This window comes from Geotrypetes seraphini, chromosome 2 (genome assembly GCF_902459505.1).
Source record: "Geotrypetes seraphini chromosome 2, aGeoSer1.1, whole genome shotgun sequence".
Taxonomy (NCBI): domain Eukaryota; kingdom Metazoa; phylum Chordata; class Amphibia; order Gymnophiona; family Dermophiidae; genus Geotrypetes; species Geotrypetes seraphini.
Genome location: NC_047085.1, coordinates 272,195,923 through 272,217,456, shown reverse-complemented (window position 1 = coordinate 272,217,456; position 21,534 = coordinate 272,195,923). Strand labels below are relative to the sequence as shown.

The window sequence follows — 21,534 nt, the reverse complement described above, 5'->3', positions numbered from 1 at the left end:
CATCTTCCTTCTCCCTCCAGCTGGGTACCGCAACACTCTTCCCTGCAGCTCTGCACTTCCCCACAATTGCCATGCTTCGGTTCCTCTTCTTCCTTCCTTCCTCCCCCCCCCCCGCGGGACCCTGCGGCACCATCAACTCTTACTCCCTCTAATGTCGGCCCTGCAGCTCCAGACTTCCTCGCACCTTCTCCCCTCCCCCTTTGGATTGCTATTATTTTAAATGTTATAGCCGCGGAGCTGTATCCATCAGTGGAGATGTCTAACCTCGGCCTGCCCCGGAACTCTTACTGCAGCAGCCGCCCGTCTAGGCAGGAACAGGAAGTCACTGTTGCAGTAAGAGTTCCGGGGCAGGCCGAGGTTAGACATCTCCACTGATGGATACAGCTCCGCGGCTATAACATTTAAAATAATAGCGATCCAAAGGGGGAGGGGAGAAGGTGCGAGGAAGTCTGGAGCTGCAGGGCCGACATTAGAGGGAGTAAGAGTTGATGGTGCCGCAGGGTCCCGCGGGGGGGGGGGGGGGGGGAAGGAAGGAAGAAGAGGAACCGAAGCATGGCAATTGTGGGGAAGTGCAATCCCCCCAATGCGTCCCCTTACCTTACCGACGCGTGTGTGCGCTGTGAAGAGAAACTTTGCGCTGCGATGTAATATTTTGTGCGCGAGCGCAGGCCAACGCAGCTTAGCGGGAACACTGGTTGGGTACCCTCCTGCCGGCGATCTTAGGGGAGGCCATTGGGAGGACCGGCAGGAGGGGTTGGGTATCCTTCTGCTGTGATTGTCGGGAGGGCCGTTGGGGGGGGTCTACAGGAATACACAGTCTAGTACCCGAACTCGCAATCTGGGCAACTGCAACTGGGCAACCTGATCCCGAAATCTGAGCAACTGCCTGCTGCCGTCGCGTATGCTGGGACTCCTGCCTTCGTGTATCTGCCGGATACGCGAAGGCAGAAGTCCCGGCATACGCGACGGCAGCAGGCAGTTGCAAATCAGCTGACGCTGGCGCAATCTTGCACACTGGGAAAGAAGAGAATCTCCGGCGTCAGCTGACTAGCAACCCCCCATCGTAAGGGACACCTGCCTTCGCATATCTGCCGGATACACGAAGACAGGAGTCCCAGCAAAAGATGCAGCTGCAGGAAGTTGCTAGTCAGCTGACGCTGATGCCGGAGCTTCTCTTCCTGCCCAGTGTACACCAGGTACTGCTGGACAAGGGGAGGAGGGGAAGAAGGAAGGGAGAAAGGATACTGTTGGACAGGAGGGAAGGGGTACTGCTGGACAATGGGAACAGGGAAGGGAGAAGGGGTACTGCTGGACAAGGGGGAAGTAAAAGGAAGGGAGAAGAGGTACTGCTGAACCTGGCAGAAAAGGAGGGAAAGGAAAGGTGCTACACACTGGAGGGGAAGGTGAGATGGTGCATGGGGAGAGAGCATGTTGGGTTGTGGGGTGCGAAGGAGGGATACCACTGAGGGAAGAGGCAAGGACAGAGAGAGAAAGTGTGCAGGAGGCAGAAAGTGTTGGACTCATGGAGAGGGCAAGATGGATGGGGAGGACAGAAAGGAGGGAAGGAGAAATGTTACACTGGGGAAGGGGGAGAGCGCAGAGAGTGAAAAGTTGGACTCATGGAGGGAGAGAGAGAGATGCTTGGTTGAGGGAAGGAGGATCAGAGGAGAAGCATACAGGAGGGGTTGGGTGCCCTCCTGTCGTGATCGCTGGGGGGAGGGGAGACTTGCAGCCGTAGCCGCGGTCACTATGCTAATCACGGCAGGGAGATCTTTGCCGCGATTAGGTACAGCGGCCGCGTCTACTTACCATGTAGGCTAACATTGTAAGCATTAAAAGTACATGTCGTGTTTGTTTTTGTATAGTTATTAACTAATATTTAACTAAGTTTTAAAGAATGTTTCCTTTATACGTAAATAAAGAAAAGTATATAAAATCGTACCCGTTTGAGGCTTTTATGTATGCAGCGGTGACGGTGACGGGGCGGTGAATGGGGTTGCAGTGGCGGTGACGGGGCGGTGAATGGGGTGGCAGTGGCGGTGACGGGGCGGTGAAGGGAATGGCGGTGACGGGGCGGTGCAGACAATGGTGAGACGGGGACGGGGCGGTGACGGGGACCAATTTTTTCACCGTGTCATTCTCTAGTGCGAAGCCAGGCAAGCTGCTGCATGGCCACTGAGAAGACGGTGACCCTCGAGGAAAGCGCAAATGCATCATAGGAAGATTGATGGAGATACATGTGGAGTTGATTCAGAGTAGTAACGGTGTTCTGAAAATCTGAAAGACAGTGTTGAGGAACCTACTTGAAATATGCAGGCAGTGTATCAACCAAATGCTTGAAATAAGAAATGAATATAAAGTTGTATTTCAAAACCCTGGTTGCCATCAGAGAATTCTGATACAAATGGCACCCAAACTTGTCCATGGTCCTGCCCTCTCTTCCAGGAGGGACAGTGGCATAAACCTTGGAAGGGTTGTTCTTTTTCAAAGAGGACTCCACGAGAAGGGACTGATGTGATAATTGAGACTTCTCGAAGCCCTTGCAATTGACCATTCTTTAACGGGATTCCAGCTTGCTTGGAACAGCAGGAATGGAATAAGGTGTTTCAAGATTCTTCTTGAAAGTTTGAGAGAGGAGTCTATTAATTGGTATTTTGAGAGACTCTGCAGGAGGTCGAGACATACCCATCTCTTCTAAATACTCAGTATTCCAAATTAATCTTGAGCTCCTTACTCATTTGACGCAGAAAAGTAGAGAAGGAGATCTGTTCCAAGGTAGGTTGACCACGAGAAGGTGACCTTGAAGTGCCTCGAAGAGCAGAGAACGAGGGCGAAGCTACCATGGAGTACTCACACCGGAGACCTGAATATGCAGGTATAAACGACTCACTGGGAGAAGAATCCCTCACAGGAGAAGCATATGGAGGAGACATCCTCGACTTTGGAGTAAAAAGCCTCGAATAACCTCGAGGTGTAGAAAGATGAGGCGTGTCTCGAGAAGAGAATCTATGTCTCAATGGATGCCTCGACTGGTGTGGAGAACTGTGCCTCGAACCAGGCAGGTCTCGCTGAGAAGAAAGTCAAGGAGTCTTTACTCTATGCCTCGGGAAGGGCGAAACCTTATGTGAGGAACGAGGGCTGGAGGCAGGAGATCGAAATCCTGGTGTCGAGGCACCTCGAGGCATTGACAAGGAGTCGGCTCCTTGAATAGAGTGCTTATGTTCTAGACGAGATGTCAAGGCAGATGACTTTTTAAAATATGCAATGTCACCTCAGTAACAACTATAGAAAAATAGACAAATATAGGGGAAAATATAGACAGCAGATATAAATTCTCCAAACTGACATTTTGATTACTAAATTGCAAATAAAATAATTTTTCCTACCTTTGCTGTCTGGTGATTTCTTCCTTTTTTTTTTCCTTCCTTCCTCAGGCCCAGCAATTGTCCCTTCCTCCTCCCTATGTTCCCCTCACTGCCTTTGTCATCTCCCCCCAACTCAGGCCCAACAATTGTCCCTTCCTCCCTCCCTCTATGTTCCCCTCACTGCCTGTCATCTCCCCCCACCCCACCCCCATCTCAGGTCCAACAATTGTCCCTTCTTCTCTCCCTCCCTCCTATGTTTCCCTCATTGCCTTCCTAGCCTGTCCTCTTCTGCCCCCCCTCAAAAAAGCCTGCCCACCTGCTGGTTTTAATTGCTTCCCGCTGCTACCGCTGTGAGAACACGTCCACAAAGCAGCAGCGGAGAGGGGGGGGCTCCTGTCTAAAGCACCGAGAGCCCGGCACCGAGAGCATGGGATGAGCAGGGACCCAGTGGTGCTTCATTACATTACATTACATTAGGGACTTCTATTCCGCCTATACCTTGCAATTCAAGGCGGATTACAAAAGAGCTAACTGGACATTTCCAGTAAAGTTACAACAGCTTCACTCCCTACAGCAGTTTTTCACCCCCTACGAAGAAACAAATTGCTGGGAAGGGCCAGGCGGGTGCAGCAATTGCACGCCGCCGGCCCAGAAGCCTTACCTCCGATGTCAATTCAGAATTGATGTCGGGGGTAAGACTTCTGGGCCAGCGGGATGCAATCGCTGCATCCGCCTTGCCTTTCCCTTTCTTTATTTATGGTGGCCAGGAGCAGCGGCAGGAGCAGAGTGCGTCCCTTCCTCTACTTGCAGGAGCCACCAGTAGCAGCAGTTGTGGCAGTGGGCAAGGGGCAGGCACCGATCTAAATAAGGTAATGGGCTTGGGGGTTATTCACTCCATAGGATGCACCCTTTTTTCCACCTACTTTTTTTGGGGAAAAAAGTGCATCTTATGGAGCGAAAAATACTGTATATATGAGATGCTGGCTGATTGAATAATAAATAATGTGATGAATTATGCCTGTGTTAACTGCTGTTGACCATCCATTTTTGAAGGGCATCATTTGTACATTTTCAAAAGTTATTTAATTCTCAGGCTGGTGAAAACCACCCTAGCCCTAAATCTATATTAAACAGCAATTAAGAACAAACCGGGGGTCACGTGATGCAACCTGCCTGAGCAGCCATGCGTGAGAGGAGCTCCACTTTACCCTACTAAAAATCAGCGATTTATTTGCAATTTCTGCACACCCCCGGACAGCTTTGTGCCCCAGAACAGTGGAGATGATTCTGCCTTGGACATGAGTGCTTTGACCTGCACAGTAACATCGGCCATGCCTATAAAATTGGCAAAAGGGTCCAAAGAAAAGCCACCTTTGACTCCTCAAAAAATGGCGGCGGAGCCTGCGACCTTTACTATACCTGCAGTGATTGGATCATGGACATCACTAAATCGGTGTCTGGAGCCCTGGCTGACCGGCTAAATAAAATACAGTCCACGGTGGACAAAATGCATGAGAAATTTGATGCACACAGCCGGTGGATCACCGAGGTGGAGCAGCGGGTGTCTGCACTGCAGAAACAATCTTCTGATCTCGCCGAAAATTTGGAGGAATATGAAAAATGCAGCAGACAGAATAGCCTGCGCCTGGTGGGCTTGCCAGAAACTGTGAGTGACTCTGCCTTGTGCAACATCTTTACCTCGTGGTTGCTGGAAAAGTTAGGTTTGGCTGAAGAGACTGCCCGTTTTGAGTGTGAACGGGCTCATTGCCTGGGAGTGCACCCTGCAGCTGAGGGGAGAGTGTGAACGGCCATTGCCAGATACGCTAATTGGCGGGAAAAAGAGCTTCTCCTTAAAGCTTTCCGGAGGGCGGACGCCTTGGAGTATGAGGGATCTAAACTACTGATCTTCAATGATTATTTGGTGCGAGTGGCAGCCTAAAGGAAGATCATGTCGCCGTTCTGCAAGGACTTGCATAACCGGGGAATTTAATTTGCTCTGGTTTTTCCTGCAAAACTCAGAGTCTGGCACACTGGAAAGACCATTAGTCTGGTTACGACGGAGGAGGCCCGAGTATCATTGGAGAGACTGCCTGCCTGACTCTGGCTTTCTGGTCCCATCAGTGGTGCAGTGTTCCCTGACTCAAGGGTCTGTCTGTTGCTGGATTACCTGGTGTTGTTCTGCACGGGACCTGGGGGCCTGGTTCCTGGACTCTGTGCTTTGCTGGGACTCCTATGTCTGTACTACTCTGAATGAGCCTCCTGGCTTTGTTTTCCTGCACTGAGGAGCCCTTGCAACAGAGTGTCTGGAGACTGTGCTGAGTCCTATATTTGCTGCTCCCTGGGATCTGCCAGAGGGATTGTCTCAAGTTCTCTTGCAGCTACTGGACAATCTGGATCCTGCAGTTTCTGGATCAGATCAGCCCTTACCAGTTTCTCAGTCATGTTGATTTTTTGTTCTCCGGTTTCTGTGGGGATGCAGTTGTGGGGTTCTTTGGGTGGGAGGAGGGGGTTCTCTCCGGGTAGGTTGGGGGATAGACTATGGGTATGTATACTGGGGGTATCAGTATGCTTAGGGGGAGGAGGCAGTGGGGGTGTTGGGGGTAGGGGTATGCATGGGTGTTGTATGCTGGGGAAGGTTGGGAGGTGTGTAAGGATGGGGTACCATTGGCAATGAGTATGAGTACATGGTGTCATGATATCTGGTCTGACCATTTCACTTATTATTTCAATCTAATCTGGACTCTGCTAAAATCTAAGACACACCCACGGACAAAAAGAGAACACCTCACAAGGGGCCATATCAACCCAGAGGAATATTGGTCACAATATGACCAACAAGCGAAGATAGAAGAAGGAGTTGACTTCTATGATCTTAACTAGCACATCCATTTTAGATAAAATTGTCCCGAAACGAAATAGTAAAAGTTGCTCAAACAAATACAACAAATGGTTTGACATCGAACTCCTAACAATGAAACAATCAGTAAGATGATTAGAAAGAATCTTGAAAAAAAGCGGGAAAACTGTCAGACCGAAACAACTGGAGATCCAACATCAAACTCTATAAACAACAAATAAAAGAAAAACGTAAAACGTTCTACTCATCCAAAATTAACTCATCTAATACTAATTCAAAAGGAACCAACACAAAAGAACTGTTCAACATAGCTACAAATTTATTTGACACCACATGCTACACTCAACCCATGCATAACATCAAGCTACCCTCAGCAAATTAGCTAGCACAACCTTTCGATTCAAAAGTCAAAAACCTAAGAAATAACTACTCAACAATTGTTGCACATGAACATCAGTCAATTTATATGCACATAAATGATACCAGCGGATATGATCTGGAGCTCCTTCCATAATTAGAAATGAATAACTACATCAAGCTATATAACAAATACTCAAAATCATACTGTGTCCTGGACTCAGGCCCCCCAGAAATTATGAAAGCAACTCCATTAGACTTTAAATTATCTCTAATGAATTATCTAACCAATCACCTTAACAATGGAAAATTCCTCACTAACAATGGGCATATTATAATAACCCCAAAACCCCAAAAATCGTAAAGAATCATCAGCAACAATAACCAACTATAGACCAGTAGCATCTATTCCATTCATAGTAAAAATCATGGAAGCATTGGTACACACCCAGCTAATGGAATATCTCGACAAATTCTCTATTCTGCACGAAACTCAATCTGGTTTTAGGCCTATGTTTAGCACTGAGACAGTAATTGCGTCTATCCTGGACAATTTGTGCTACCTATTCAGTAAGGGCCTCAACACCCTAATCATGCAATTTGATATGAGCTCTGCCTTCGACCTGGTGGACCATGGTAAACTGTTACAATAAGAATCAGAGGAGATGTACTGAACTGGTTTCGAGGTTTCCTTATATCATGCACCTACCAAGTCCGCTTTAATCACGATCTCTCTGACTCCTGGAGCAATCCATCTGGCGTGCCACAGGGATCACCACTATCCCCTTTGCTCTTCAACGTTTACATGTCCTCACTGGGTGCGCAATTGTCCCAGCTGGGGATTAAACTATATAGCTATGCTGACGACTTCACGATAATTATCCCATTCACTAACTCTGTCTCAGAAGTCACCACCAAAGCAACAGAAGTACTAAATCAGATGGAGCAATGGATGACTGAATTCAGACTAAAACTAAACTCAGAGAAAACAAAATTTTTCATAGCATCGCCATACCCACTTGACACAAAATTATCATTGCGTTTCAATAACCTTAGCTATCCCATTCAACCACTATGAAGGTATTGGGAGTAACACTGGACCAGAGCCTGACCATGAAAGACCAGGTAGATTCCTAGATTAGAAAAATCTTTCTCACCCTCTGGAAGCTTCGGTCCATCAGAGCTTACTTCGATGTCCCATCATTTCGAATTCTGGTACAATCCCTTATACTGAGTCAACTCGATTACTGTAATATCGCCTACTTGGCACTCCCCCAGAAGAATATGTGGCGGTTGCAACTGGTATAAAATGCAGCGGTTAGACTACTTTGTGGACTGAAGAAGTTCGACCACATAACACCTTCCTATCGACTTCTACACTGGCTACCGATGGAGGCACATGTGAAATTCAAGTTTGGTTGTTTTTGCTTCAAGATACTTTATGGCTTAGCCCCTAAATATATAACAGACCTTTTCTCTTTCTCAACCAACAAACATAGGCGAAGCTCATACCCGAACTTTGTTTCCCCACCGGTGAGAGGCTGTAAATTTAAAAGTCATCACCAACATCTTTTCTCACATCAAGCAGCTCTGTGGGGTAAAGACCTAGAACAATTACTCGCATCTACTACCTATAGGGAATTCAGAAAACGTCTAAAAACACAATTGTTCCTGAAATACTTAGGAAACCAACCTATACAATACTAGCCCTCAACAAATGATCTCTAGAACTGTCAATTAGAGAATGACACGGTGGCGGGTTACCCATGGCTAGCCGCATTTAGCCGCGGGTAACCCGCCAAAACGGGGAAGAAAAAATAGTGGCCTTTGCGGGACGGGGACAAGACCATTCACCGCCCCGTGGAGCGGTGAATGGACTTGTCCCTGCAGTGAGGCAATCAAGATCGCGCAGTCCCCGCCATCTCCCTCCCTCCACCTCACCTTTGAATTGGAAGAGCACCGCCGGCTGAATTTCTGCCGGTCCACGCGAAGAAAAAAAAGCCTCTCCTTTTCTCCTGCTCCTACCGCCATGCTGCAGTTACTAAAGCCGATAGGAAGTCTATCCGACGTCAATTCTGACGTCGGAGAGGATGTTCTGGGCCAGCCAGGCAGCGATTGGCTGGCCCAGAACATCCTCTCCGACTTCAGAATTGAGTCGGAAAGAAGACTTCCGGCTTTAGAAGCTGCAGCATGGCGGTAAGAGAAGGGGAAAAGGACGGAGGCTTTTTTTTTTTGAGCGGCAGGGAGGCAGCAGGCTGGCTTTGGCTAGGGAGGGAGAAAGGTAGACAGGCACAGGCAGGCAGGCAAGCTTTGAGGATGGGGGTGGGACAAAGTGTGGAAGGCAGTGAGAGGGACATAGGAAGGAGGCACTAGGGGCACTAAAGACATGGGAAGGAGGCACTGGGGGCACTAAAGACAGGAAGGGGCACTTAAGGACATGGGAAGGAGGCACTGGGGGCACTAAAGACATGGGAAGGAGGCACTGGGGGCACTAAAGACAGGAAGGGGCACTAAGGACATGGGAAGGAAGCACTGGGGCACTAAAGACATGGGAAGGAGGCACTGGGGGCACTAAAGACATGGGAAAGAGGCACTGGGGGCACTAAAGACATGGGAAAGAGGCACTGGGGGCACTAAAGACAGGAAGGGGCACTAAGGACATGGGAAGGAAGCACTGGGGCACTAAAGACATGGGAAGGAGGAACTGGGGACACTAAAGACAGGAAGGGGCACTAAGGACATGGGAAGGAGGCACCGGGGGCACTAAAGACATGGGAAGGAGGCACCGGGGGCACTAAGGACATAGGAAGGAAAGAGGGAGGGAATAGAAAGGGACAATTCTTGGGCCTGAGCGCAGAAAGAAAGAAATGAAAGAAAGGATACACAGACAGAAGGAAACGCAACCAGAGACTCATGAAATCAATCACCAGACAGCAAAGGTAGGAAAATGATTTTATTTTCAATTTAGTGATCAAAATGTGTCAGTTTTGAGAATTTATATCTGCTGTCTATATTTGTCTATTTTTCTATAGTTACTGAGGTGACCGAGCTTGCGGAGATGGGGCAGAAACAGGGTTTTAAAATTTTAGTCCTAGTAGTTTGCCGGTCCACAAAATAATTCTTTTATTTCTGCCAGCCCACGGGTGTAAAAAGGTTGAAAACCACTGATGTAGAGTATGCCGGCTTTCTTTTTCGCCAAGCCGCGCTCGCATTGATCAATCTTCTCCTCTCTTGCAACTTCCTGTTTCCGGTTGCATCAGAGGAGAATATTGAACAAATGAACACCCGCACATGCGGCTGGGCGAAAAAGAATGCCGGCATACTCTACATCTAAGGTGAGATGGAGGGAGGGAGATGGCAGAACACTGCAGTCGGTCGGGTGTCTGCTGTTTTTGTATCACTGCCTGCCTGCGCTCACATTCCAGATCCTCCTGCATTTTTAATGTGCACAATTGACCTGATTCGAGCTATAGGTGAACATGGGAGACATGTCATTGAAAGGGAGGACAAGTTAATTGATTTATTTTATATTCGGTTTTTACTACAGAGCAGAGGCACTGAAACAGATTCTCAGTGCTGTAGTAGTGGCAGAACTCTCTTCTGTCTTCATGGTGTTTCGCAGTACTGAGGCTTATATGGATGCTGCGGGGTTGGTGACGGGGCGATGAATGGGATGGCAGTGGCGGTGACGGGGCGGTGAAAGGGATGGCGGTGACGGTGACGGGGCGGTGAAGGGAATGGCGGTGACGGGGCGGTGCAGAGGATGGTGGGCCGGGGACGGTGCAGTGACAGGGACAGATTTTTTCCCCGTGTCATTCTCTTCTGTCAATCACCAAGTCTATACTTTGTTGGTTCCACTCTATCTGTAACTTCTTTAATCATTGTAAACCAAATAAACTAAACTAAACTAAACTAAACTAAGCCTTAAGTTTATATACCGCGTCATCTCCACAGAAGTGGAGCTCGACACGGTTTACAGGAATTAAAAACAAAGAAAGGAACTCCAATGGAAGGGAGGAGGGTTTGGTAAGTAGGAAGGTGAGGGGGGAAGGGAGGGGGGAGTTACATTTTGGCGAAAAGCCAGGTTTTCAGATGTTTTCTGAAGTGTTGGAGGGAGGTCGTACACCGGAGGTGGGCAGTAAAGCTGTTCCATAGCTCGGTGATCCTAAAGAGGAGGGATGTTCCGAGCTTTCCTGTATGAGAGATGCCATTTAGAGAAGGGAAGGATAGTTTGAATTTCTGAGTGGATCTGGTGGAATGAGTGTTCGAGAGCCAAGATAAAGGAAAGAGGGGGGGAAGGATGCCGTGAAGAGATTTGAAGGTAAGACAGGCACATTTGTAACGAACCCTGAGGAAGACTGGGAGCCAGTGAAGCTTAGATAGAAGCGGGGAGACATGGTCGAATTTGCCTTTTGTGAAGATTAGTTTAGCTGCGGTGTTCTGAATCCGTTGGAGTCTGATAAGATTTTTCTTTGTTAGGCTTAGGTAGATGGAATTGCAGTAGTCAAGTCTGGAGAGAATGATGGATTGGACAAGGACAGCAAAATGATGCTGGTGAAAGCAGGATCTGATTTTCCTTAACATATGAAGATTGAAAAAGCATTTTTTTACTAGGGAGTTGATGTGGTCGTTAAAGGACAATGTAGAGTCAATGGTGATTCCCAGAACTTTGCTAGAGTGCTCAAGCTGTAGATTGGAGCCCGAGGAAAGAGGGATGGAGGAGGGTAGGTGATCCAATTTTGGGCCGAGCCAGAGAAGTTTTGTTTTGGTCTCATTTAGTTTCATCTGAACGGAGAGAGCCCAGGATTGGAGATTAGTTATGCAGGTTGAGATGTTTTCAGAGAGGTTGGTGAGATTCGAGTCAGTTTCGAGAAGGACAAGGATGTCGTCGGCGTAGGTGTAGAGTGTCGCAGTGGTAGAAAGTTGGAGGAGTTTCAGGGAGGACATATAGACATTGAAAAGAATCGGGGATAGAGGTGAACCCTGGGGGACTCCGCAGAGCGGTTTCCAAGGAGAGGATGAGGTGCCATTCATGTTGACGAAGTAGGAGCGGGAGCGCAAGAATTTTGAGAACCAATCTAGGACTGTGGAGTTTATGCCAATATCGGAAAGTTGGAGGATTAGAATGTCGTGGTGGACAATGTCGAAAGCAGCAGAGAGGTCGAATTGAAGAAGGACAGCGAACTTGTTGCAGGCGTGGAGTAGTTGGACCTTTGAAATTAAAGAGGATAAAAGAGATTCAGTGCTATAGTTGGGTCTGAATCCATGTTGGAAGGGTAGGAGAATGGAGAATCTCTCAAGGTAGGATGTATATCTCACAGTCCTGCAGTATATTAAAAAAAACTGTTGTTACTGTTATTCATTCATTTATGGCTGGGAGGCCTCGCATGAGCTGCTCTGCTCCTGTAATCTCTGTTCTATGCCACTGCTGTATGATGAGTATGGCTGATAGGTTGATGGTCTGGCTGCTTGGAATTGGCCTTCCAGCTCTCATGCCTTGGTCCTTCACTTGGTCGCTTTGGAGGTATGGCTGATCTGAAGGTGATCACTTTCAATGTAGATGATATTAAGTCTCCCATTAAGAGATCTAGGATCTTGGCCACTCTTAACAAAGTGGGTGCGGATGTTTCATATTTGCAGGAGACCCATCTCTCTCAGACTGAACATGCTAAATTGAAAAGAGGTTGGGTGGGGACGTTTACTCTTCCACCTATAGTGGGCGACAGAGGGAGGTGGCGATTCTGATGCATAAAAGGTTGCCCTTCATCTTACAACAAACAAATTCAAGATAAAGAAGGTGCTGGGAATTATGGGACTTGAAATTATTACTTTGTAATTTATATGCCCTGAACGTCTACTGTCATAAATTTTTCTCCACTGTCCTTTCTCATCTTTCGGGTTATCCAGATTACCAGCTGATCCTGGGGGAGATCTTAACATAACAGCAGAGCCCAGGGTTGATAGTAAGCTGCCCAGGACTAGAACCAAAGCCCATGACTGGGGAGTGGGTTTCCTAATGCAGCATTTAGACTTGATTGATGTGTGGTGTGCATTGCACCCCTATGATCTGGACTTTACCTTTTATTCACATGTACATAAAGTGTATGCCCAGCTGGATTATATCCTTCTGGATAGGTGCTTGTTTTCTTGGGCCACCAGGTCGGAGATTATTGAGGCTACCATCTCTGATCATGTGCTAGTTGAGCTTACTCTAACTTTGACCTCTACTCCCCGGGCTCCCTCATGGAAATTGTTGTCTCACTTACATGCTGATCCAGAATTCCAGACCTTCTTGCGGGCACGCTGGGTGGATTACCAGGTTACCAACACCACAACTGAGGTGGTATGCGTCCAAAGCAGTCCTGAGGGGTCATATTATTGCTTATACGGCTGCTAAACGGAAGGAGATGAACCGGGAGCTCTTGACACTGATGCAGCAGCTTCATTCCTTTTGGAGGGCACATATTACTACTTTATCGGATTTAGATCGCTTGGAATATAAGGGGATCTGCGACAAAATAGAAGCCTTGCTCCACAAACGTACAGTATTTTCAGCGCTATCAGTTCTACACATGGGGAAGCAAGGCTGAGAAACTTCTGGCCAATTTGGTCCATCCCTATAAGAAACATCAGATTATCACGGCTATACGAGATGCTCATGGGACACGGCATGAGGGTAAACGGCAGATAGCGGATTGTTTGTTATTACAAACAGCTGTATGGAGGTAGACCTTTGGACCGGGCTACTCTTGACACTTATCAGGGACTTGAGGTGCCCGGCTTGGCGGCAGATCAGGCGGATCTTCCTCAGTGCCTCACTCTCTGTGGAGGAGATGCTTGCGTCCATCAAGTCTCTTACCCTTGCTAAAGCACCTGGTCCAGATGGTCTAGATCCTGAATATTATCGGGATGTTGCAGGACTTGGTGGCGGAGCCACTTAGTGCAATGTGTAATGCTGTGGCTGAGCTGGGGGGGCTCCTTTCCAGATAATTTAGCTCACGTTGTATTGATCCCAAAGCCAGGCAAGGACCCTGACTTGGTTGGTTCTTTTCGGCCTATTTCTTTGTTGGATCAGAATATTACACTTCTGGCAATGACGGCACGACGCTTGAACCGTCTTCTTCCTGGTATTATTCAAACTGATCAGGTCGGCTTCGTGCCAGGGAGGTATGCCTCCATGAACCTGATGAAGGTTTACATATTTACACCGGTCTACACATTCACACCGGTCAGGGAGGGTAATCAGCTATAGCGAGCCTCAACATGGATAAGACTTTTGATAGCATCTCCTGGGAATATCTTTTTGGGGTTCTGCAGCAGGGTGGCTTTAGGGGTTCCTTTCTGGCCTGGGTGCATGCTCTATATACTAACCCTAGAGCTAGGTTCTTGATTAATGGGGGCCTTACGGAGGCTTTTGACTTGCAGCAAGGTACAAGACAGTGGTGTCCCCTTTCCCCTCTTCTTTTCCTGCTGGCCATTGAACCACTGGCCAGCAAGATAATGTCAAGCGGATGATATTCGGAGGGTCCGGGTGGGAGGACAGGAATGCAAGATTAGTCTGTTCACAGATGACATTTTGCTTTACTTGGATCAGATTACCCCCACTCGAGTAGGGCGTTGACTGTAATTCAGGGATTTTGGGGCTCTCTCTGGTTTACAAGTTAATTGTGGTAAATCCGAACTTCTGTTATTGTCTGGTGGGCCCCCAGAGTCCTGGCATGCCTTGCTTCCCATCCCTCCCTCAGCCAAGTCGGTGCAGTACCTGGGCATTTATTTGAGCACAAACCCTATTACTCTTTATGCCGCTAATGTTAAACGTCCCATTGAGGCTATTGAAAAACTGTGTCGGACTTGGCAAGAGCCTCTTGGGACGGGTAGCCCTGGTAAAAATGGTGCCAGTCCCCAAATTGCTGTATCCCCTCCAGACTATGCCTCTTTGGCTTTGTCGTAAAGATGAGCTTAATTTTGCAATTCCTTTGGAGATCTTGGGCCCCTAGAATTAGAACACTTAAACTGTCCCTGGATAAACGTTTTGGCAGCCTGAATGTGCCGGACATACGGTTGTATAATGTGGCTGCACTGATGCGCTGGATTCATGAGGGCTACACTGGTCGGGAGCGATATTCTCCCCCGAGTAGGATGGAGGGGTGGTGCCACCCATTTCATTTTCTTAATCTGATCCATTCTCCGTTTGACCCTACCCGCTGCTATCAGACTTATTTTTAGTTTTTGCAGCCCTTGCGGCAGGCTTGGCGATGGTGGCAGCACCGTCAGGGTTTGTGTACTGAGGTGTCCCCCTTTTTGCGTTTTTGGGGAACTCTCATTTTAGGCCGGACTGGGGCCGATCAGTGTTTCAGGATTGGGAGTCTCGGCGCTGTGTGGACATGGTACACTTGCTAGCACTCTCCCCTGCTGGCTTTCCTTCCTTTCAGCAGGTTAGAGATAGTTTGGGGGGGGGTTTCCTTCCCATTATTTCTTCTCCTATTTTCAACTTCAGCATTATTGGGAGGTGGAGTGCCGGGGGCGGGAGGGGGCCTGGGGCAGTTGGATAAGGTCTTTTCAGTTACACCAGCTCAGCTTAATACTCTTGTCTTACTGGTACAGATTGTTAAATTCTTCGTGTCTCTTTCGGGTGACACCACCCCTCCATCCTTTACGGTCCCAGTGGGAAGCGGATTTGGGACAGGATGTGTCTGAGCCCCGGTTTCTTGCTTGCTTTGGGACCTTATATGCTTTTACTAAATCTGCTGACTTTCAAGAACTCCAATTCCCGATTCTTCACAGAGCTTGCGTCACTAGGCAGAAGGGGACGCGAGTGGGGCTTTGGGATAGCGCTATCTGTGTTAAATGTAAATGCAGGGTGGGCACTTATGTTCACTCTTTCTTTGAGTGTCCCAAGTTGTCTATTTGGAGGGAGGTGTTTTCCCTTTTTGAGCAGGTGGTGAACAAGCCCATTGTCTGGGATTATGGGACCCTATTGCTGGCTTCCAGGACTCTCTCCAGGATCAGGGCTTTTCTGTTCCCCAACGCCGTTTCTTCTATAACACTATCTTCTTAGTGAAAAAGCTGATTCTGACATACTGGGTTTCAGAAGACACCTCTCCTATGCCCCACTGAAAGAGTAGACTAAGGGAGATGGCCCAATTTGAGATCAGATCCTATACTACCTCTCTGCAGCTGGCTATGCAGCACTATGTTACTTTGTGGGAGCGTTTGCGTGACCTAGTGCCTTCTTGAGTGGCAAGTGGATTGCTGCACTTCTCTTTGTTTGGCTACTCACTGCATTTTCTCTGATGGTCTCTGTAGCCTTTGGTGCCCTGTGTGGGGAACACTGGGGGGTTTGGGGAAATGTGAGTTGGTAGATGTGTTGAGGTGTCTGGTATGACTGGTGGTGTATATTTGGGGGGATGGAGGATGCATGTTGGTTTCGGGGTCAAAATAAAAATTGGTGGTAGGGCACGTGGACAGTTTTTCTTTGCATATTGTACCTCCTTCGTATAGCGGGCTGCCTATCTTGGGCAGTGTATTGTTACCTGTTCATTATTTGCCTGCTGATATATGTTTTCTCGTGGGAGGGTTCTGTTTGAAGAGCTTTGCTGGGCTTGAAGCATTTCTGTTGTATGTGACTGCTTTGGCATTGCTCTCTTGTTTGTATTTTGCTGGTTTAGGGGCTTATCCACTTTCAATAAACATATTTAAAAAAAAAAAAAAGAAAGAACAAACTAGCATCAGTCTTTCAAAAATTAAAAAGGAACTACCCATGCAAATTGAAAGAAAAGAAAACAATGAAAAAAACTTCCATAGTACAATGTTAGGAAATACATGACAAGATACTTACTTTGCCATTAAGCATCTCACATTGTTTGCATACAGAGTTGGATTTTTCTTTTCTTCTTCTGAAGGTATATAAATTGGAAGAAACTATATAGAAAAAATTAGATTATGCTAAGTATATCATACTTGAACAATTTAAACCTCTGACAAAATCCTTACTGTACAAGACTCAGGAAAGGCAATTTTAAAAGCCATTTCCACAAGTAGAACATTGCATTACCTGCAGAAAAGGGTGTTTATAAAATTACCTTCCCTGTATGCAGAAAAAAGTATGTGTGTACTTTTAACTACCTAAAGGCAAGTTTTTCCTGATGTGGCGTTTGGAACTATATGCATTTATGTGCTTTTAACTCAGTCAAAAATATTCACAAAGTCTAAATGTTTGTGAGCATTTTTCCTGGGATAATATTCAAAACAAAATTAAACACATACTTTTACTATAAAAATCTAACAAAATTCACAGAGTATGGGCCTGATTCTGGAAACGGCGTCCCAAATGTAGGTGGCAGTAGATATCCTACTGCCGTCTAACAGACCAATTGGGACGCAAGTAGGCTTCTGACTTATGCCTATTGAGGTATCTAGGCATGCCTTAGGCAACCATAGGCATGCTTAGGCGCTTCCGAAGGAATAAGTCAGACGCTTTAAATGTAGGCCAGTAAAATGCATCAATACAAAAAAAATAGACAGTTCTGGATGCAGCGCCTACCAGTGATTGATATGTGGTAGGCACCCGTTTTGGCATGTGCTGTTTCCAGAATCAGTCCCTATATGTATGCACATATGTTTCAACCATAAGGGCAGTTATAAAACTGCTGTCTAAACTGGTAATACTGACTATATTTTTTTAAATGACCAAAAATTTAATTCTTTCCAATCATAGAATTAAGGAACTAAGGGTCATTTTACTAAACTGCGATAAGCAGAATGGGCATGACAGCACTAGTCAGTTAGAGGCTCTTAACCAAAACTCTGAAATGTCCAAAAACCAGCCCAAATTGGCACTTGGACATCCTAATAGCCGGTACATCCAAGTGCCAATAATCAAAGCTGACTTTCTGGACATCCAGCAGCACTTCTAGGCCGCTGTGCATTCAAAGCTCAAAGGGGTGTGTTGGGAGGTGTGCTATGGGCGGACACTGGGAAGGCTTAGATCTGGACATCCTGCAGTGATAATCAAAGCTTTCCCAGGACATCCTAGATGGAACTTAGACGCCGGACGTTACACCTGTTTTAGTTTTGTCTAAGTATCCCAAAGCTGCCCAAACTGACTAGATGACCATTGGAGAGAATAAGGCAAGATCCCCCCTTACTCCCCCAGTGGTCACTGACCCCCCCCTCCCACCACCCAAAGATGGGGGAAAACAACAGTACTTTGAGGGCTTGCAATTAGCTGATCATGGCAGGAGAATCCCCCTCAGTTGAGCTGGTTTCGGAGATTCCTGCCAGCTCAGCTGATGGGGATTACCCCTGCCAGGGCCAGCAGAACTAGCAGGCAGATTCCTCTCTCCCTCCCATGCACCGATCCCCTATAGTACACCTCCAAACTAACCAAATAAAAAAAGATCTGCCAAGCCCTACAACATCCATGACATCCCTGGACCCCTAACATCCCTGGACACACCCTGACATCCCTAGACCTCCTGATATCCCTGGATCCTCCAACACCCCCCCCCCCCCCCCGGTACCTTCGGATGACAAATTGGCAGGAGGGAAGCCCATTCTCTCCTGCCTATAGGGCTGTGTGCTCAGAACGAGGGGCCTTCCCCCTCCCAATTATGACAAACCAAATGCCAGACCTGGTTTTGTCCCAGGGAGAGTAAGGAAAACACCTATTCCCTTATCAGAAGAGCTGACCAGATTAACACTAGAAACCCTGAGACAGCTGCCTACTCAGGGAATGAGAATGAACAGGACATGGGATTTGTCCAGAAGTAACAGTCAGGAAAATCCTTACCAGAATAAACCTGTTACAAATTCTGGCAAATTTACAGTTTTCAAAAAGAAGCCTATCCCTTTAAGACAGCCCCAGTGCAAGGAGGATGCGAAAAACCACACTCTGCACCCGAGAGAGCTAAGCCCCATCCCCCTTCCCAGGAGAAGTGGGCATGATGCTGAGAATCATAAGGAGAGAACCTGAACCAGGAAAATAGGCAGAAGCGTGAGGAGTGGGACAGTCCATTGGAAGATTAGGTTTATACCTTTGATAATCTTCTTTCTGTTAGTCCTTGGAGGATTCCATACGCTAGGTTTTCAATCCTAATCTGCAGTCAGTGTATTGCAGAATTCACATGTTTTCTGAGCACATGCTGCACTCCCCCTAGTGAGAGAATCAGTAAATTAATTTAGTTTTGTCCCAAAGCCAAGCACATACCTGCAAATCCAGGACAAGGAGGGTACGTGGGAGAAGCCCTATCAACATCAGAAATATATGAAATGTTTACTCTGCAAAATATCAACAAATAATAAACAGGCAAAAAGGCAACTCAGAAAAAACATTGAGGAACAATGTAGAACTAAGCTGCTGCGTGCAATAAGCACTCCAAGAAAGGTCTTCAGTAACGAGCATACTCACAGAAAATCTTCAAGCCTGTAAGAAGAATAATCGAGGCAGAAAGGATCAGGCTATATCAACCACTGACTGTACAGAGAGGGCGAGTTGTATGGAATCCTCCAGGGACTAACATAAAGAAGATTATCAAAGGTATAAACCTAATTGTCCATTCTGTTACGTCTCTTCCGGATTCCATATGCTAGGTCACAGTTCTTCAACCGCCGGTCCGTGGACCGGTGCCGGTCCACAGACCGGTGCCGGTCCGCAAAAAAATGTTGCCGGTCCGCGAAGGATTCAGGTCCCCAGCCAGAGAAAAAAGTGCCGGCGTCAGCTGACGTGCAACTTCCTGTTGCCGTCGCTCTGCCGACACTACTGCCTTCCACCTCCTACTCCTGCCGCATATGTCTCCGCATCCCCAGACAAGCAGGGGCAGCTTTGTGTGCTTTTAACTTCGGCACACAGCTGCCCCTAAGCTGTATTTTAGCTGCAGTTTCATGAGGCAGCCTCGGGGCCTTTGGTAGGCCGGCCCACATCGCATCATCGAAACGAGCCGGCCTACCAAAGGCTGCCTCATGAAACTGCGGCTAAAATACAGCTTAGGGGCAGCTGTGTGCGGAAGTTAAAAGTACACAGAGCTGCCGCTAGCCTACATAGAGGAAACATTTGCTGGAGAGGGAAGGAGGGAAGGGAGAAGGGGTACTCCTGGACAAGGAAGGGGAAGAGGCTACTGCTGACAGGGGAGAAGGGAAAAGGAAGGGATGAGAATTGCTGTTGGATAAGGGGAGGAGGAAAGGGAGAAGGGGTACACCTAGACAAGGGAAAGGGAAGGAGCTATTGCTGACAGAGGAGAAGGGAAAGGGAAGGGACAAGAATTACTGTTGGAGAAGGGGTACTCCTGGACAAGGGAGGGGAAGGGGCTACTGCTGACAGGGAAGAAGGGAAAGGGAAGGGACGAGAGTTACTGTTGGATAAGAGGAGGAGGAAAGGGAGAAGGGGTACTCCTGGACAAGGGAGGGGATGGGGGTACTGCTGACAGGGGAGAAGGGGAAGGGACGAGAATTACTGTTGGATAAGGGGAAGAAGAAAGTGAGAAGGTACTGCTGGACAGGGGAGGAGGAACATTGGAAGGAAACAGCTGGCCGGGAGATTAGAGGAGGGGAAGGAGTCAGGATGGGATGGAGAGATCAGATGAGAGAAAGGGGAGAGACAGAGGAATGACAAAGTAGAAAGAGATTGATGCTGGGAAGGGGGGGTCAGATGAAAAATAAGGAAAGAGGGACAAAGATGCTAGATCTGGTGTAGGAGAGAGGGGCATAGAAAGAACGCAGATACCATATGGAAGGGGGAGGGGTGGAGGGCAGACAGTGGATGGAAGAGGCAGATGCTGGATTGAAGAGACAGAGGGCAGACATTGGATGGAAGAGAGTGAAAAGAAGATGAAAGCAGAAACCAGAGACGACAAAAGGTAGAAAAAATAATTTTATTTCGATCTTGTGATTAGAATATATCAGATTTAAAATATGTATCCTGCTAGAGCTGATGTTAGACATAACTGGGGAGTGCAAAGCCCAGGCAGTGCGTCTTTAGCTTCCAGCTGGCTTAGGGTTCTCTCTGACCAGGAGGCAGTTGCCCTAGTTCCACTCCCCTAACACCATTCCTGCCATGTGTGACTGTGGTATTCTGTTAGCATGATATTTGTGTAGCATTCTGTAATAATTTGGCTTATTCAATTTTCTTGATAGTAGAGGGGATATATGTGAAGGGGAGGGGAGATAGGGGTTTTGTTGATCCTTGCCCTGTATTATTTATATTTATAAAATGACAATTGTACAGAATATTGTTTCTTTTTATACTTTAATAAAATATGTTCAATATAAAATCATAACTATTTGAGGCTTGTGTGAATGGGATCAGATGGTTAAAGGGACCGAGCTCGCGGGGATGGGGGTAGCAATGGGGTTTTTAAAAATTTCAGTCTTATTAGTTTGCCGGTCCACAAAATAATTATTTTATTTCCGCCGGTCCATAGGTGTAAAAAGGTTGAAGAACACTGTGCTAGGTGACATACCAAAGACATGGTAACTAGGGAGGTAAAAAAGGGCCTGCCCTTAAAACAGAGGTCCCAAAAATGGCATCAGAACGCGCCGCCATAGACACTCGGTAAAACCGGGTAAAAATATAAAGCAAGGACAAAGTAGCCGTCCTACAAATTTCATCAAGAAGACTTGCATGAGATTCCACCAATGACACAGCCACACTTCTCGTCAAGTGCGCTTTAAGCGAGATCAGAGGCTGCTTGCCACGGGTGATGTAAATTGCATATATGGCCATTCAAATCCATCAAGCGATTGAGGACTTGGACACCAGCCTACCACGGCAAGGAACAACAGTGAGAACAACCTGAACTCATTAGTCCTTTCCAAATAATGGAGCAAGATCCTTCTGACATCCAATTTGCATAAGATCTGATCTTTGCATTCCGAAACCTGTTAGGTGAAATGCAGGCAGCCAAACCTCCTGGTTGACATGAAAAGCCGAGACCACTTTCGGCAAAAAGGAAGGTACCG

At 47.3% G+C, this 21,534-nt stretch overlaps 1 protein-coding gene across 3 annotated transcripts in view; it reads right to left on the bottom strand.

Moving 5' to 3' along the window:
• The window catches only part of LPCAT1 (lysophosphatidylcholine acyltransferase 1), a 579,323-nt gene that overhangs the window by 199,462 nt on the left and 358,327 nt on the right, over positions 1-21,534 (bottom strand). For all 3 annotated transcript variants that reach the window (XR_004537978.1, XM_033929666.1, XM_033929665.1), the window contains exon 9: positions 16,418-16,500. Coding sequence is in view for 2 of the 3 variants with exons in the window: in XM_033929666.1 (XP_033785557.1) it covers positions 16,418-16,500 (83 nt within the window). In the remaining variant the exon portion in view is untranslated. The remainder of the gene's footprint in view (positions 1-16,417; positions 16,501-21,534) is intronic.